Here is a 15,940-nt window from a genome sequence, read left to right on the forward strand (position 1 = left end):
CTCAGCTCCAAGACCCTAAGGGTGGTCTCCGGCCCCCAGGGTTTCATAGAAGGTACCCACTGAGCAGGAGGGGGGCCAGGGCAGCCAGCAGGGTCACTGGCTGGTGGTAGAGGCCAGGGGCTGCTGAGTAGCCATATTTGGTCCTGCAGGAACCTTCTAGCTTGTCCAGCTCAATGGGCTCCTCCTCAGGCTTTTGCGCGTGATGGCTCACCTGAGGGCAAACGGATGTTATTTACCTGCCTCTAAGGAGCTCTGATAGCGTAGTTGTTATGAATCAGGCTGCTAACCTCAGGGTCGGCAGTTCAAAACTACCAGCGGTTCCACGGAAGAAAGATGAGGCTTTCTGCTCCCGTGAAGATTTACAGCCTCGGAAACCCTGTATAGGGTCGCTATGAGTCGGAACCGACTCCATGGTACATAACAACAACAACAACAATAGGTAGGAAAGGCAGATGCTTATAGGCCACCTGCTCTCACCTGCTCCACTGCCTCGAAGACCCGCAGCAGATTGTCGGCCAAAGCGCCCCTGACCTCTGCCTCTGTCCACTTTCTCCTCAGTAGCTCAGCAACTAGGTCTGGATACTTGGACACGTCCTCCAGGCCCACAGGCAGCCTGTGACAGGACAGATGGCCGGTGAGCAGCAGCTCAGGTGTTCTGGGTCCCCTCCAGCCCCTCCAGATTCAGGTGCATTGGGTGGGGGGTGAACCTCTGTTGTAGACTCAGGCCTCAGCCCCTCACCTAGAAACTCCATCAAAGTCCCCGCCGAAGCCCACTGCTCCAGCACCTGCCACCTTCTTGATATGGTCCAAGTGGTCTGCCAGGGGAAGCGGGCAGGTGTGGGTCTGGGTCCCCACCCAGCTCTTTGTTCCCACTCAGCCAAAGGCCACATGCCACCACCCACCTGCTACTTGAGAGAGGGTGGCCTCCTCCTGGCAGGACACATAATCATTGTAGAAGTTCACCATCACCAGGCTGCCTGTCTGCTTCTGGTGGATGGGGGAGGAACCACTAGCTTCAGGACTGCCCCTGTCTCCCCTACCTCATCCTTCTCTTCATCCCTGACCAGACACCACCCCCACCTCCTGTCCTCCCCTTTCCCATAGCCACCCCATACCCAGTCCCTGGACAGCGGCTCACCACTAGCTGCAGCACGTCGTCCTGCACGTTGCGTCGGTGTTGACATATTTCATAGGCCGAGGAGTGGCTGAAGATGATGGGGGCCGAGGACTGGCTCAAGACATCCACCATGGTGGCCCTAGATACATGGGCCAGGTCGACAATGATCCCCAGGCGGTTCATCTCCTTCAGCACCCGCTGCGGGAGGCAGCTCAGGTTCAGAACGCCCGGTGTAGGGAGTGGGTCCCACCGTTCATTTTCCATCTTGTTTAGTGACCAGGGTGTTCTGGCTGAATACGTCCCCCTTTCCCCAGGGTGGTTACTTAAATCCCATCTTACAAATGAAAAAAATGGAGGTTCTGAGTAACCTGTCACCTAACAATGGCCAACTTCCTGCCCACTGCCTCTTCCAAGGGTGGATGTGGCACTTGTCTCCATCTCCCACCGGTGCTCCCCCACTCACCTTCCCAAATGGCGACAGGCCTTGGTTTTGGGCCTCATCCTCTCCTGTGTCTACCAGCCAGTTGTCTGCCCTGTGGACAAAACAAGGTCTAGGAATGGTATGGCCACTGCCTCCCCTAACCACTTGCTGGGTTAGAGCTGGTAGGTGGAGGCTGCTCAGGGGTGGCCCACTCACCAGGGTGTGTTGCAGCTGTGTGTGAGGGTCATATAGCGCATACCCAAGTGATAAAGCATACGCAGGACGCCAAGACTGCTGTCGATGGAGTGACCCCCCTCCACACCGATGAGACTGGCCACCTTGCCATCTCGGAAGGCCTGCCTGATGCCTGCAGAATATGGGAGTGGGGGCAGGGTAAGGGGCCCAGAACCTTACCCAGACAGGCTGGAGGACCTGAACCTCAGGTAGGGATCCAGGCCTAGGTCCTACCTGAGCTGTTGGTAACACACACGAAGGTGTCTGGGTACATCTGGCACAAACGGTGAACAACGTCCATCTGCTCCAGCGTCCTCTTCACAGCATCTTTGTTTTGGGTGTCACAGGGAGTGTATGCAGACCAGAACTAGGGGTGGGGTGGGTGGAGTTCCAGGTGCAATCCCAGCCCCCACACATACACACACACTGTCTCAGTTCCCTCCCCTCTGGGGTACCTTACCCACCAGCCCCTGGGGGTATCAGAGTCTTCCCACAAGGATCTGTGATAGGCATGGTTTAGGAAGCACACTGCCACCAATGAGGGGTGGGGGCTGCACCTTAGCCAGGTGGACCCCAGGGGGAGGCAGGCCATACCTGGCCACCCACGAAGCCGGCCCGCAGTTTGGGGATGTTGGTGTGGGTACCAGTCAGAGTATTCAGGTCAGCTTTTGTATCCTGCAGCTGGTTGTTGAACTTTTTCAGCAGCTGCCAGGGCAGGTCGTTGTGTCTGAGAGGCCAAGAAGAAGGGAGAGGGCTTGGAGTCCCTTTAAGGTTGGCATTTAGGACTACAGAATCTTAGGAGCCCTGCTTCTGTGCTCCCCTCCAGCATGCTAACCCCCTTCCTGCTCCCCATTGGCCCCCTCACTGGGTGAGGCCTGGCTTTGTAGAGAAAACTGCACTTTTTAGACCCAGGGCCATAGGTCCTGTTATCTGGGAAGCTTGTCAGACCCAGATCCCAGGAGCCAGGAGCCATACCAGATAAGGGGAGCCTCTACCTTCCTCTCTCGTCCTCCTCCCAAACTGAAGGGGAGCGCTCCTTCCAGAGGAACAGACACCCCTTGCCCGGAAGCCATGTTATGGGTGGGCATTGCAAGGTCCACTCAGAGGGTGCGCTAGGATTCAGAGGGGGCTGGAAAGGTCTAGAATAACAAGATACACTGCAGCCAATACTTATGGTCAACTGCTGATGCTCTGTTCATCATCTTCCTTCACCGTGGGAACAACCCCACTATCTTAGCAAAGCATGTGGTAACTTAGAATCAAGACCCTCCTAGTTGTCCTCAGGGAGTCCTGGTGTGGCACTGTGGGTTAATAATGCAATGGGCTGCAAAGTCAGTTTGAGCCACAAGGTCGGCAATTCAAGCTTACCAGTGGCTCCTAGGAAACCCTGTACAGGGTTGATATGGGTTGGAACTGACTCAATGGCACTTAACAACAAGTCTTCCTCAGAGCTGCAACATCTCTTAAAAACTGCCCTTGAAAGACAACGGTTCTCAGCCTTTGTCCCTTGGTCCCTTCTTTCTGGCTGGTATGAGGACGTGATGGACGGAACTGCCACAGCCTAGCACAGGAAAGATGACATGTCCAAGTCTGCTCCTCTGGTATTTGGGCCCTGGGAGCACTGTGGCTTAGACATTGGGCGGCTGCTCTGTGCTGAAGGGTGACTATGAGTCAACATCCACCTGAGAGCAGTGGGTGTGGTTTGGGGAACCTGTAGCTAACACTGACTAATCCAGGTGTTGGCTTAGCTTTAGTTTGGGTTGGGCTACACTTGCCAGTCTAGCTCTGAGCCATCCCACAGAGCCACACGCTCTTGAGTTTCCGATGCTCTGGACTCTTCAGCTGTCTTGTCCCTCAGCAATCTCTAGTGGCCAGTACCTGCACTCAGACCCCCTCCCTGTGTCCAGTTGCCCCAAGCCTCTGGTGTGAAGGGACCCCATCCCACCTTCGATCTGCAGCTGGATCCTCCACCAGCTTTCATGCCCAGGGAGGCCCAGACCCCTCCTCCTACAGCTCTTGTCTCATCTGTAGCCCCTAGATGTGGGGGGAAGGCCAGAACTTGGCCTCCTCTTCTAGGGGCAGCCCCTCCCCTGAGATGCGTCAGCTTTTCTTACAGAAACTCAGAGGCTGAGGACAGGTGGAGAAGCAGGGGAGACAGGCGCTTGGTTTGAGGGTTTGAAGTCTGAGATGCTCTTGATGTAGGAGTGCATCACTTAGGGGGGCACAGGTGAGGACTCCAGGGCGGCCTACAGAAGGGGAGCTACCTCGGACCAGGCCTGGGTGAAGAGGAGACTTTCCGACCTGTAGCTCTCAGGGAGAAGGCATGAACCCAGCAGGGCCCCAGGGTCCCCATTCCATCTCCATACCCTTTGAAGCCAACCCCTCCTCACTGTGCAGATGGGCGTTCTGCCCCCAATCCAGGCACTGAGGCCTCAGACCCCTTTTCTGTCGTGTTCTCTGCGGACCCCCATTTGCTGAAGCCATGACAGCTTGAGAGATCCCGTGAAGGGCAGAGCACCTGTCAGGGCTGGGAAGCTGAGTTCCAGGTAGATGGCATATGGGGAAACAAGGCAAGGACAGGGCTTACCCATCAATGACAGGTGTATCCTGCATGATCCTCACTGCCTGCTCCCGGAACGTATCAGCAACACAGACGGCCACAAGGGGCCATAGCCACCAGCCGCTCCACAAAAGGCGTCTCACTTTCATCCCTGCCTGGCTGTGAGTGCACAGAAGGACCGGATCAGGGGTGTAAGGAAACAGGCAGATGCAGAAAGGTGCTCACAGAGGCCCTTTGGCCGAGGCAATTGCTGCGGGTCCCTCCCTTCACAATGGGTTCAATGAGTAACCAGCCAAGAGCTTAGCTTAGTGGGGTGGGGATGTGGGGGTGCTGGAGAGTGCTGGGAGATTCTGTGTGGAGGGCTGGGCGTAGCTGCCAGTACCCGGGGAGTAGTACCCGGGGGAGAGGCCCTAAAACGAAGAAGGACCCAGAGGTGTTGGCTATCAGCCATTTGGAGACTGTTCAGAAACCAACCCAGTTCCAGCAGACAGTGTGATTGGAGTCTAGAGGCCCAGAAGGACAGCTTTGTCCAAGGAAAGACAGAGCAGGCCCCTGGGGGAAATGCAGGGTTAGGGTGCAGAAAGAGCCCCCAACTGCAGCCTTTGTGGTCACTCCGGGCTGAGAGCCAGTCCTCCATTCTTGTTACTCCATGAAAGTCCATGGGCTGGTCTCACCTCCATCAGAGACTGAGGAAGGGCCAGCAGGGTCTGGCTGGACTCGGGCTGAGGAGCCCTAACTTCAGGTATTTTATTTCCATCTAGTGCATCTATGTGTTTGCACAGATAAAGCTTTAAGTGACCTACAGTTGGGGAAAGACACACTGTTCCAGGATACAGCTCACCGGCCTGTTGTTGCTGGGGTCTAGCACCCCAGTTCTGGTACAGTCCCAGGCTCAAAGGGACCCTCCTCCTGGACCATGAGGTTCCTGCCCACGTAGACAAGATGTGGGCTTGTGGGAAGAAGTGGACTCCCTGATGGTGTGTCCTCTGTGGGGTCTTGAGCCATGGCGGGTGGGCTTAGCCTTTCACATGCCTTCCCCCTGTCCTGCTCTTACCAGCACCCCAACAGCACCCCTCAGAAAAGCCATGACTTGGAGGACCTGATTCTTCCCAAGGAGACTTCCCACCCTGAACTCCGTCTGTCGGACATGCACATAGCCACATCCATTCGTCTTCCATTAGCATTTGCCTGCTTGATGTTTTCCCAACTATGTACTTTCAACATTTTTTTCCTTTTGGGGAGTTGTCCTGTGTTTTTGTTTTCTCTCTCTCTCTCTCTCTCTCTCTCTTTAAAAAAAAAAAAAATTGTGGTGAAAGTACACACACCAAAGTGTTCGTCAACGCAAGTTCCACCCTTTGCATAGTTACATTTTCTTCCTAAAATTTCTTCTTTTTTGTTCCTTCCTCAGAATGCCTTCCGTTTTTCCACAGTCTTTGTTGTTGTTAAGTGCCATCGAGTTGGTTCTGACTCATGCGACCTTGTGTAGGGTTTCAGAGGAGCAGTTAGTGGGTTTGAACTGCCAACCTTGTGATTAGCAGTCCAGCGCTTATCCTACAGGGTCACACCAGGATACCGGTGGGAACTCTTTGGGATCGTTCCACTCTGCCCTGATGAATCAGGTTTATTTTCGGTTTTGGTTCTCGTTTCTGGCACTGCCACTGACCAGCTGGCTGTTGGACTTCCTGGACCTTCTTATCGCCCATGTTTCAGGATTTCTTGTGCACTGGAAGTTTTCCTCGATTTTGTTTTCCAGCACTTACACTTTATGTTTCCTTTAAAGAATATATATTTAACTTCTGAGAGCACTTCTGACATTTTTCGTGACTTTTCTTCTCTGTTTTTGGCTGTTCCGGTCATGGAAGTGGCTTGTTCCCGTATTGGTTCGAGGTTTGGTTTTGTTTTCCTGTGTTTACTGTATGATAGTTTCTCTCACAGCTTATCTGAGCCTTTTGTCCCGTTTTGCAGACTGTCCTCACCCAGCTGAGATCCTTCATATTTGGAAATGAAGCCATAGGTGTGCTGGAGTAGATGTAGAGTGAGTGGGGTGGAGCCACGGAGAGCCCACTCTTACAGTGAATTCTTGGGGGCAGCATGTGTCAGTGATATGCCAACAGCCACCCGGATTCTCCATCTCTCTCTTTTGAAGCGGGGTGCTGGGGGCGATCTTGACATCTTCCTCCTGCTGCAGGCATCTGGTGGTGAGTGGCTGGGATCTGAGTCTGTGTGAATGGGTGGGTGGATGCCACACCCCTCCGCACCCTGGGTAGTCCCCTTCCTCCCTCGGTCCTCTCTGGATTCTGCAGTCCTCTCTACGGATATTCCACAGGCTGCCTTTATCAGCAGTCTCTTCATCTTGTTTCTTGACCCCAGAAATGGGCTGTTTCCTGTGCTGTCGTTGCCCTAGCCCTTCTTCCCTGACTCTGCGGGCGGCCGGTGCGCTCTCTTCTCCCTCCCAGTCCAGGTTCACAGGCCCTCAGGGAGAAGAGGATGCAAGTGACCTTGGAGCCTGGGCTCGACTCAGGGCCTTGGGAGAGACCTTCTGGTGTGCCTGTTTTAATTTTCATTTGTTCCTTTTGTTCTAGATGCCGGGTTGGGTTTGGCATCCATCCTTCATGTCACTGTGTCCCTTAAATGACTCAGGACTTAATAAAGTTCTGTTTAAGTAGGCATGTATCCCCAACAAGAACACACATGAGCACATAAACCATCACAGACAAGAATACGTGAACACATACACACAAACATATATGCCTGGACCCACTTTTCCACATGTGATTAACAAGCATACACTCAGATAACTGACATGTACACACACGGAGACACAGTATCAACATGTGGACACACAGATCCGAAGATAAAAGCACATGGACACAAACACACCCCCACCTACTACTGATACTTGGAGTCCAGCACAAGGGACCGTGTGGAAGGAGTGAACCCCAGGCGATCCTCAGTCCCCTCTCAGTCACTGTCCCCTCTCTGGGAGGACCTGGAGCAGTCCTGGTCTCTCTCTCTGGCTCCAATCCCTGGTGCCCAACTGGACTTCTTCACCAAGGCCACCCCCCAGTCCCAGGCTCCTTCTCTGGTGACAATCCCACTCACCCGGACCCTGGGTCACAGAGCAGAGAGACCCAGCTACCCACCCCCAGGCTAGGGCATTGCCTCTTTTTCCATGTCCTGCCCAGACCCCTCTCCTCTCCTCTCTGACTCTAGGTCCACTCTGCCCCATACACGTCCAGTGAAGTCCTGCTCCCTCCACTTTGAATGGGGCAGGGGGGTCTCCAGCCTCGTCTCACAGCCTTCCCACCCCCCATACTCCAGATGGCAACCTGAGTGACCCTCTTACCTTCACACTATCATGAGCACACACTGAGGCCTCGCCCAGAGCCTCACCATGCTCTCCAAGCTCCCATGGCTCTTTACCCCTAAGATGGGCTGGTTATGTGACCATAATGGGAGGCTCTCCTGTCTCTCCCATCACGTTGGGCTTACAGCAAGGTCCAGTTCCCAACAAGCCTGCTCTGGGGTGGACGGCCAGGCAGTGGGGGGAGGCAGGAGGTACTGCTACAACTCATCAGAGCCCTGGCCTTCACCCCAGAGCACACCACACCCTGCACCCCACTTCCCGGAGACTCACAATGAGCAGGAAAGAGAAACAATCTGATGGGGTCTGGCTTCAGGTTCTTGTCTTCTGTGACTCTGCCCCCAGCCTCCTAGGCAAACTGTGACGACGCTGGAGATTTTGTTTCCTCAAGTTCGATCCCTCCCCTGATGTCCCCAGCCAGCTTCCTTTCTGTACAAAGAAGTCATGACTTTAAAAAAAAAAAAAGAGAGAGAGAGAGAAATTCCCAGGGGCCATCTCTAGGCACGCTGAAGAAGAGGGGCTAATGCTGTACACATGTCCCCATAAACATACAGTGTCACAGGGCTTGTTTCATGCTGTTCACCCCAGGGCTTCAGGGGCTCCCTTTGGCCCCAGGCAGGTAAGGAGGGGGCTGTAGGGTACATGGTTGGGGTCCCCAGGCCAGACGTGCGTGTAAGTTCATCTCAAGCAGTACCCCTGGCCTGGGCTGGAGACACCAAGCATGGTGGGAGAGGTGGGGTGCTGGGCCTCAGGGGTTTCTCCAAGTAAGGTGTCTGTAAGCTGGACACCAGCTTTTTATGAAGGATGGGGTTCCATCCTTGGAAGTTCTCTTTTCTTGTCCCTGGGACACCTGGACTTCAAGCTCCCCTGGAGTTTCACCTGCTATAGGGGTGAGTTGGGGGACTCTGTGGTTGCTCAGTCTCCTGAGCCTCAGTTCCTTTGTCTCCCTCCCCATTTCCTGCCTAGCATAAGGACCAAAAGAAAATAGGAATTGGAATGTTCCCTGGCAGGCTATGGGGTCTTTCACAATCAGCAGGGAGGGTCTGTCTGGAAGCCTGGCTGAGGGGCAGACGTGGAGCTCCTCCAAGTGGCCCTGAAATAGTTGAGGTTTGGCGGGGTGTGGGCTAGCTAAGGTTTGGCGGGGTGTGGGCTAGCTAAGGTTTGGCGGGGTGTGGGCTAGCTAAGGTTTGGTGGGGTGTGGGCTCAGCTCCTCCCAGCCAAACCCCAGGTTGCCAGGACCAGGGTAGGAGGCTGGGCAGGAACAGGGCACAGTCCCAGAGAGTCAGATACAGGAGGGGGGGAAGGGCATGCCCCACCCTGGGTCTTGGTCCCTGTCCATGCTCATCTGGTTCCTGTCAGCCCCTCCCCCACTCCGTCCAATGTCACCATCCCCATCCTCTCCCACCCCACCCTGAGTTACTGTCACCCATTGTAATGGGGAGCATTCCAGTGCTGGGGACATGGAGGGGCATGGGCCAGAAACAGATACTCAAGGTTCAAGGTAGGTCTCCGGGCGCTGAGGGAGGCTCCGCCCTCCTCTGACCTGCAGGTTCTATCTGGTCACAGTCTAGGGAGAGGAGGGGAGGGACAGACCCACAGGGATAGGCAAGGAAGGCACCAGGGATCTGTCCTGGGAGGCCTCAGGGCACACGCCCGCATCCCAATCAGAACTTGGGAGCGGCTCTGGAGCAGAGGGTTCTGAGAGCAGAACCTCAGTGCCGGGCACTCTTGGAGCGTCACTCATAGGAGGGGCTCCAGGCGAGACTAGTGATGTGGGGGTGGGGCCGAATCTGTTACTGTACCAACTTCTGGACATAGCGTTCTAGTTGTAACTTTGTGTCTGACATTTTAAGGGTGTGCATGAGTAACCACAAAGTTGATGGTTCAAACTCACCAGCTGCTCCTCGGAAACCCTATGAGTAGGAAATGATTTAACAACATGAATAAAGATAAAAACAAACCCGTGAGGGGTTCAAGCGGGTGCCCCCACCCACTCACCAATGTGCCATCAGTTTATGTCCGGGTCTTCTCTGGTGAAATCCCCCCACTGCTGACTTCATGACTGGGGTCAGCTTCAGAAGGAAAAGGGGCAGGGACGGAGTGGGGAGGATGGGGTGCAGAGGGCGGGAAGGGAGAGGCTAGCTCTACACTTCCTGTGCCAGATTTATGACTCTTTCTAACATCCCCAAGAGAGCAAATAACTGAGATAAGGTCACCTGAGGCAACGCTATCAGTGAACCAAGTTCAGCTCAAGCCCTAGAAAAGCAGTGGGCAGCTGAAAGTGGACAGCGCCAGGCACCTCCAGAACAGCCCAGCCCTCCCAAGAGTCTGGCTCCTAGGCCAAGGCTCCCAGAAGGTCAATGGTCCTGAAAAACACTCTCAGCCTCATCTGTTTCCATGCAGCACATGGTTTGTTTGTGGAGATGCCCTGAGCCAACCAGAAAGGTGCAGTCTGCTTCCAGGGAAAGCGCTTTAGTTCTGTCTTTGAGCATGTTCTTATAAGTAAAGTCTGATAGAATAATCGAACCCAAATGTGAGTTACAAACACGCTCCTGTCCGCCCTCAGGTCACCCCTGTAGGAGAACGGGTTCTGTGGTCCATCTACATCTGAGAGCATCCAGACCTGCTTCCCCTTCCTACCAGAACTCAATTAGAATGCTGAGAAAACTACTGTGTTATCCCTGTGTCCACCCTAGCACACATGCTGAAGGGACAAAAAGGGACAAGCCTAGTTCCTGCTCGTCCAGTCGTGTTTCCATCAAAACTGTGGGGTGTGCTGTGTGTATCCAGCAGCGACACAACAAAATGAAACACATTCATATATTCTTGTTGGTGGGTGTCATCAAATCAATTCTCACTTGACTCATAATGACCCTAAGTCCAACAGAAAGGAACTCTGCCTGACCTTGTGCCCTCTGCACTGTCCTTGCCCTATTCGAAGCCACCATGACAGTCCATCTCATTGAGGGACTTGCTTTTTTCTGCTGACCCTCTACTTTAGCAAACATGATGTTCTTCTTCAGGAACTGTCCCTCCTGATCACATGTCCAAAGCACATGAGACAAAGTCTCAGCATCTTCACTTCTAAGGAACATTCTGCCTGTACTCCTTTCAACACACGTAAGAGCTACCAGATCTGGAGTGTCCAATCCAGGTGAATGTGCGTGTGCTGACGCTTTTCTATCTGCACGTATGCCTGGCATCACAACATATAAAGATGCGCAGACGACGGTGGCTGCTGTCCAGCCATTTCCGACTCATGGTAGACTCCTGGGTTACCGAACAGAAGTGCTTTATAGGGTTTCCTGGTTTGTGATCTTATAGGAAGTAGGTCCCCAGGATATTTCCTCCTCAGTGGGTACTTTAGGGCCGTGTTGTTGTTGTGAAGTGCTGTTGAGTTGGTTCCGACTCACAGTGACCCTGGATAATATTTCCGGGGAGTGGCTGGTGGGTTTGAACCTCCAAACTTACAGTTACAGTCCAGTGCTTATCCTACAGCACCACACCAGGACCCCACAAAGATTGTTAGTGTTAAGTGCCATCGAATCAATTACAACTCATAGCGGCCCTGTGTAGGATTTCCAAGGAGCAGTTGGTGGATTTGAACCTTTCAGTTAGCAGTCCAGTGCTTATCCTACAGCACCACACCAGGACCCCATAAAGATTGTTGTTGTTAAGTGCCATTGAGTCAGTTCCGAGTCAAAGCAACCCTGCAGAGGGTTTCTGAAGAACGATTGGTGGGTTTGAACCACCGACCTTTCGGTTAGCAGTCCAGTGTTGATCCTACAGCGACATATCAGGATCCCATTAGTATTAGAGTCTAAACTGTTTGTGCTACCCAGGGACCTTAGAATTCACACTAGTCCTTTAAATGTTTCATTTTTCTTTACTTAGAACAACATCAAATAGCAAATAGAGAAACCACCATGAGCTGAGAGATTGGGGAAAAAATGTGAAGGGTTTATATTAGTGCCTTCAAGGGTACTTTTCCTCCTGAATTTTGAACAAAGAGCCCCTGATAGCATTTTGCACAGGGCCCTAGGGAGGAGCTTCTAGAGGTCAGAGGTAAGGATGTATCCAGACCCACAGCTCAGCTCAGATCCTGCACCCTTACAGGCCCCCATGTAAGCAGATGAGGTGAGGTGGGAGCTAGGGCTGGAACATCATGAGAAACAGAGAAGACTGGTCTTGTTAAGGATTACATTTTAGTTGGATCCATAATCAGGAAATGACTTTGTACTGGGCAAAGCAACTGCAAAAGACCTCTTTAAAGGGTTAAACAGAAAAGATGTCACTTTGAAGACTAAGATGCACTTGACTTTAGCCATGGAATTTTCCACTTATTCATATGCATACAAAAGCTAGACAATGAATAAGAAAGATGGAAGAAGAATTGATGCCTTTGAACTATGGTGTTGGTAAAGAATATTAAAGGTGTCATGGACGGCCAGAAGAAAGAGAAAACTCTGTCTTGGAAGAAATGCAGCCAGAATGCTCCTTAGAAGGAGCATAACAAGACTTCGTCTCATAATCTGGACGTATTGTCAAGAAGGACCAGTCCCCGGAGAAGGCAGGATAGTGTGTTTGGTAAAGTGAAGGATCTGTGAGAAAGAAGACCCTCAGCAGGGTGGAGAGATCCAGGGACTGCACCAACAGGCTCACACACAGCCTGGATGACAGTCAGGTGCAGGATCAGACAGTGTTTCTTTGTGCTGCACATTGGGTCTCTAGGAGTCAGAACCAAGTTAAGACACCTCACAACAACACCTGTGACAAGTCTGAGTTTCACCAGCATGTCAATTACCTGGGACCTTAAAAAATCTCCAAACTGGGTTAACATATGTGTGTCCTAAGCAAAACATCCCCCAGTGAAGAAGCACATGAGGAGAAATGTAACAGGTCCTTAAGTGTGCTTCGGACACTTTCTGGGTACATAGAAGCACAGGGGGCGTCTCCAGGTGGGTATGTCCCTGATTGAGCGGGCTCCTCCCTGCATGCCAGAAGGAATCCTCCACCCTTGCTGGCTGGCTGCCGTCTCTGCTGGCATTGGCGTCTGCCTGTCTGAAGTTTCCTGTCCTCACCCCAAGGCCAGTGCCCCCATCTTTACAACCACAGTGTCCTCAGTGACAGGAGCTCAGGTAGAGGAGGGTTACTCAGGAATCAAGGTAAGCAGGGACTTACCTATGCTTACTCACTAACTTGCTTATCTCTAATGAACAGCTTCACCTTTGATGTGATGAAAAACATGAAACTGTTTATTCTAGATTAGTAAGTAAGCATAAATAGGCCCATGCTTACCTTGCTCACTGGGCTATCTGTCCCTGTCAGGGATTGTAAATTTGAAAAGAGGCTTTGATTTTGTAGGAAGGGGCTGTGGGGCTGGGAGAGAGATAGATGCCAGCCAAACCTTAGAAGCAGCTAGAAAGTCAGCATAAGTAAGCCTGTGCTTGCCTTGCCAACTGAGTAATACAACACTGGACCCAGGACATATCCACAGCAGCGGTGGCCGGGGTCATTGACCAGGCTCAAAGGTGAGTCAGGTTGCGGGGCACTCAGGGCTGGCTGATGGAGGAGGTGGGGAGAGAGAAGGGTGCCATTTGTAGCTACTTCAGGTGCAAAGGACAAATGTAGGAAAAGCTTTGGGAACCTGAGTCATTGTGAATTTAGTGACCTGCAAATCATGGACCAGGAGCCAGGCAAGGCAGACACTCAGAGGGGCCAGACCAGCCAGTTGGGGGCGGAGGGGATTTAGGTCCAGGTCCTGGGTAGAGGAATGCCCAGAGTCTCTCAGAATGGCCCACTGTCCTCAGACCTTGCACCCCATGGGGATGTGGCCCCAAGTTTCCCAGGGGAGCCTTTCGCTGCTCTCCTTCAACCCACCCACTGACTGCCCATCCTAACCTTCGGCTGCTGCCCTCTGGTGGTCATGTTCCACCAGTCCCCACCCTCCTGTCCCATAAAGGCTGGTGGACTAGCTAGTCAGCATGTGCGCAAGGGTCACCTCGCTCTGGACACCACAGTCCCTGGGCCATTTTAAACTGTGTTTTAGTTTTACTTAGCCACACCCCATCTCTTGTTGTGAAGAAGGAGAAAGGGGTGCCTGACAGGCAGGTAGGGGTGCCCTGGGAGGCCAGCAGCCATGCTTGGAGCAGCTACTCAGGAGTGACCAGGGCAGAAGACCCAGGCCACTTGGGGAAGTGTCTCATGTCATAAATCCTTTCAGGGGCCCCAAGGCTGGGGACTAATATGTCTTATACTCTAGAATATCCTGTTACTCATGGGGGAGCAGAAGAGCAAGTTGGGAACATTTCTTAGTACATGGTACAAACACCAGACCTAGAGTTGTGTGGACAGAATCTTGTGAGTCACTGCTGCGTGTTGGTCTGATGGTTCCAGAGGGAAGGAAGGGTGCTCTGAGGGGTTGTTGAGAACAGCCACCCTTGTCACCCTATTAAAAGGGGCCTGGCCACTCATTCTTCCATCTACTCATCTGTTCACCCATCTACCACCCACCCATATATCCATCCATCCATCCACCATACTCCTCCATCTACCCATTCTCCACCATCCTCTATCCATCCACCACCCACCCATAAATCCATTCTTCCATCCCTCCATCCATTAATCCACCGCTCAGCACCCATCCATCCATCCATCTACCATCCATCAATCTACCACTCACCACCCATCCATCCATTCATCTACTACCCACCCCTCTACTCATCCCTTCATCCATCCATTCCCCTACCTATCCATCCATCCATCACCTATCCACTCACCTATGCACCCGTCCATCTATCCACCATTCATTCATCCACCACTCATCTACCTACCATTCACCCATCTGTCACCCATTTGATATCCACCATTCATCCACCCACACCCATCCATCCACGCATCATCCATCCATTCATCTGTCCACCCACTACCCATCCACCATCCACCCACCCATCCACCATCCATGCATCCATTCATTCACTCATCCATTCTGCCCACTCGTTGGGGGTATAGCAGGAACAGGGGACTGGTGTAGGGCCTAGCTCTCTCACTGAGTGAATGAGGCAGACACATTAACAGAAGATTCCAGAATAGTACGATGCAGGGCTTCAGGGAGTGTTTGAAGAAGACAGACAAGATAGTAGAAGCTTGAACAGAAGACGGTTCTAGGAAAAGAGGATTCAGCATGAAGCCCAGAGGCAGATGTGGAATGGACAGAGGGGCCCAAGGGCCTCAGAGAAGGGCTCTGAACCAGGACACACTGAGATTCTCAGTTGCCCATCTGGAACCACAGGGCTGACAACACATTCCCCACCTTCTAGAATTCTGTAGGTGAATGGCATCTTACAGCTTGTTCAGCTTGAGCTGCCCAGAGCAATGCTCTGGGCCCCCTCCCCTCTAAACCATGACAGCAACTCCGACCCGAGCACCCACCACTCACCAGCAGTGTGGCCTTGTCCTCAGCCAGGCCCTCCTCACCAGGACTCACTGCTGCTGGTGGCCCCACCCCAGCCACCTGTGTCTTCTCCCAGGCTTCTCCACAAGAAGGTACAAACGCCCCATTTCCGCCTGCACATATGTTCTTTGAGGAGGGGGGGAGGGGGAGGGTGGTGGCAGGGCAGAAAGACTGGGGGTGGGGGAGGAAAGACGGAAGCAGGGTAAGGGAGGCAGAACTGCTCTCTCTCTGTATTTCTCTCTCCCAAAGAAGTGAAAATTGTTTTCTGAGTCAGCGACACGTCATCCTGGTCCAACATTCAGGTGAGGGGCAGAAGCGTTTGTCTCCTGTCCCAGCCTCGCCTTCTGGTCCCCTGTGTGAGGAGTGAGCCAGTGGTCCCTGTGTGTCTCCTGGAGACAGTGTGGGAAGCTTCCCCCAGGGGCTCCAGGGCCACTGGAAGCCACTGCCCTTGTTCAGCTCAGAGGCTACCCTGAATCTACATGTGCAGGGCTTCCTGATTTTTTAAAACATTCATGCCTAAAATATGTGAAATACTCATGCCAAAAATATGTAAAACTTATGTGTCCATCCACACAAAAAACATATGCACAAAAGTTATTGACTTTTACCAAGTTGTCACAAAGCAGAAATCACCCGTATGTCTAGCAACACACCAAGACATGGTAACAAACTGAAGAACATCCGTACAATTGGATACTTGTTGTTGTTGTTAGGTGCCATCGAGTCATTACCGACTCATAGCGACCTTATGCACAGCAGAATGAAACACTGCCTGATCCTGAGCCAACCTC

General features: G+C 52.7%; 1 protein-coding gene across 1 annotated transcript; it reads right to left on the reverse strand.

Moving 5' to 3' along the window:
* Positions 1–43: 43 nt before the first annotated feature.
* On the reverse strand, positions 44–4,481 carry DPEP1 (dipeptidase 1 (renal)). Its single transcript, XM_006860263.1, has 10 exons — positions 4,360–4,481; positions 2,367–2,499; positions 2,007–2,139; positions 1,755–1,905; positions 1,581–1,650; positions 1,139–1,315; positions 903–987; positions 740–815; positions 478–613; positions 44–211 (listed from the first exon to the last, which is right to left on the reverse strand). The coding sequence occupies exons 1-10, from the start codon at positions 4,479–4,481 to the stop codon at positions 44–46; spliced, it is 1,251 nt and encodes a 416-aa protein (XP_006860325.1).
* Positions 4,482–15,940: the final 11,459 nt, after the last annotated feature.

This window comes from Chrysochloris asiatica, unplaced genomic scaffold (assembly GCF_000296735.1).
Source record: "Chrysochloris asiatica unplaced genomic scaffold, ChrAsi1.0 scaffold00037, whole genome shotgun sequence".
NCBI lineage: Eukaryota > Metazoa > Chordata > Mammalia > Afrosoricida > Chrysochloridae > Chrysochloris > Chrysochloris asiatica.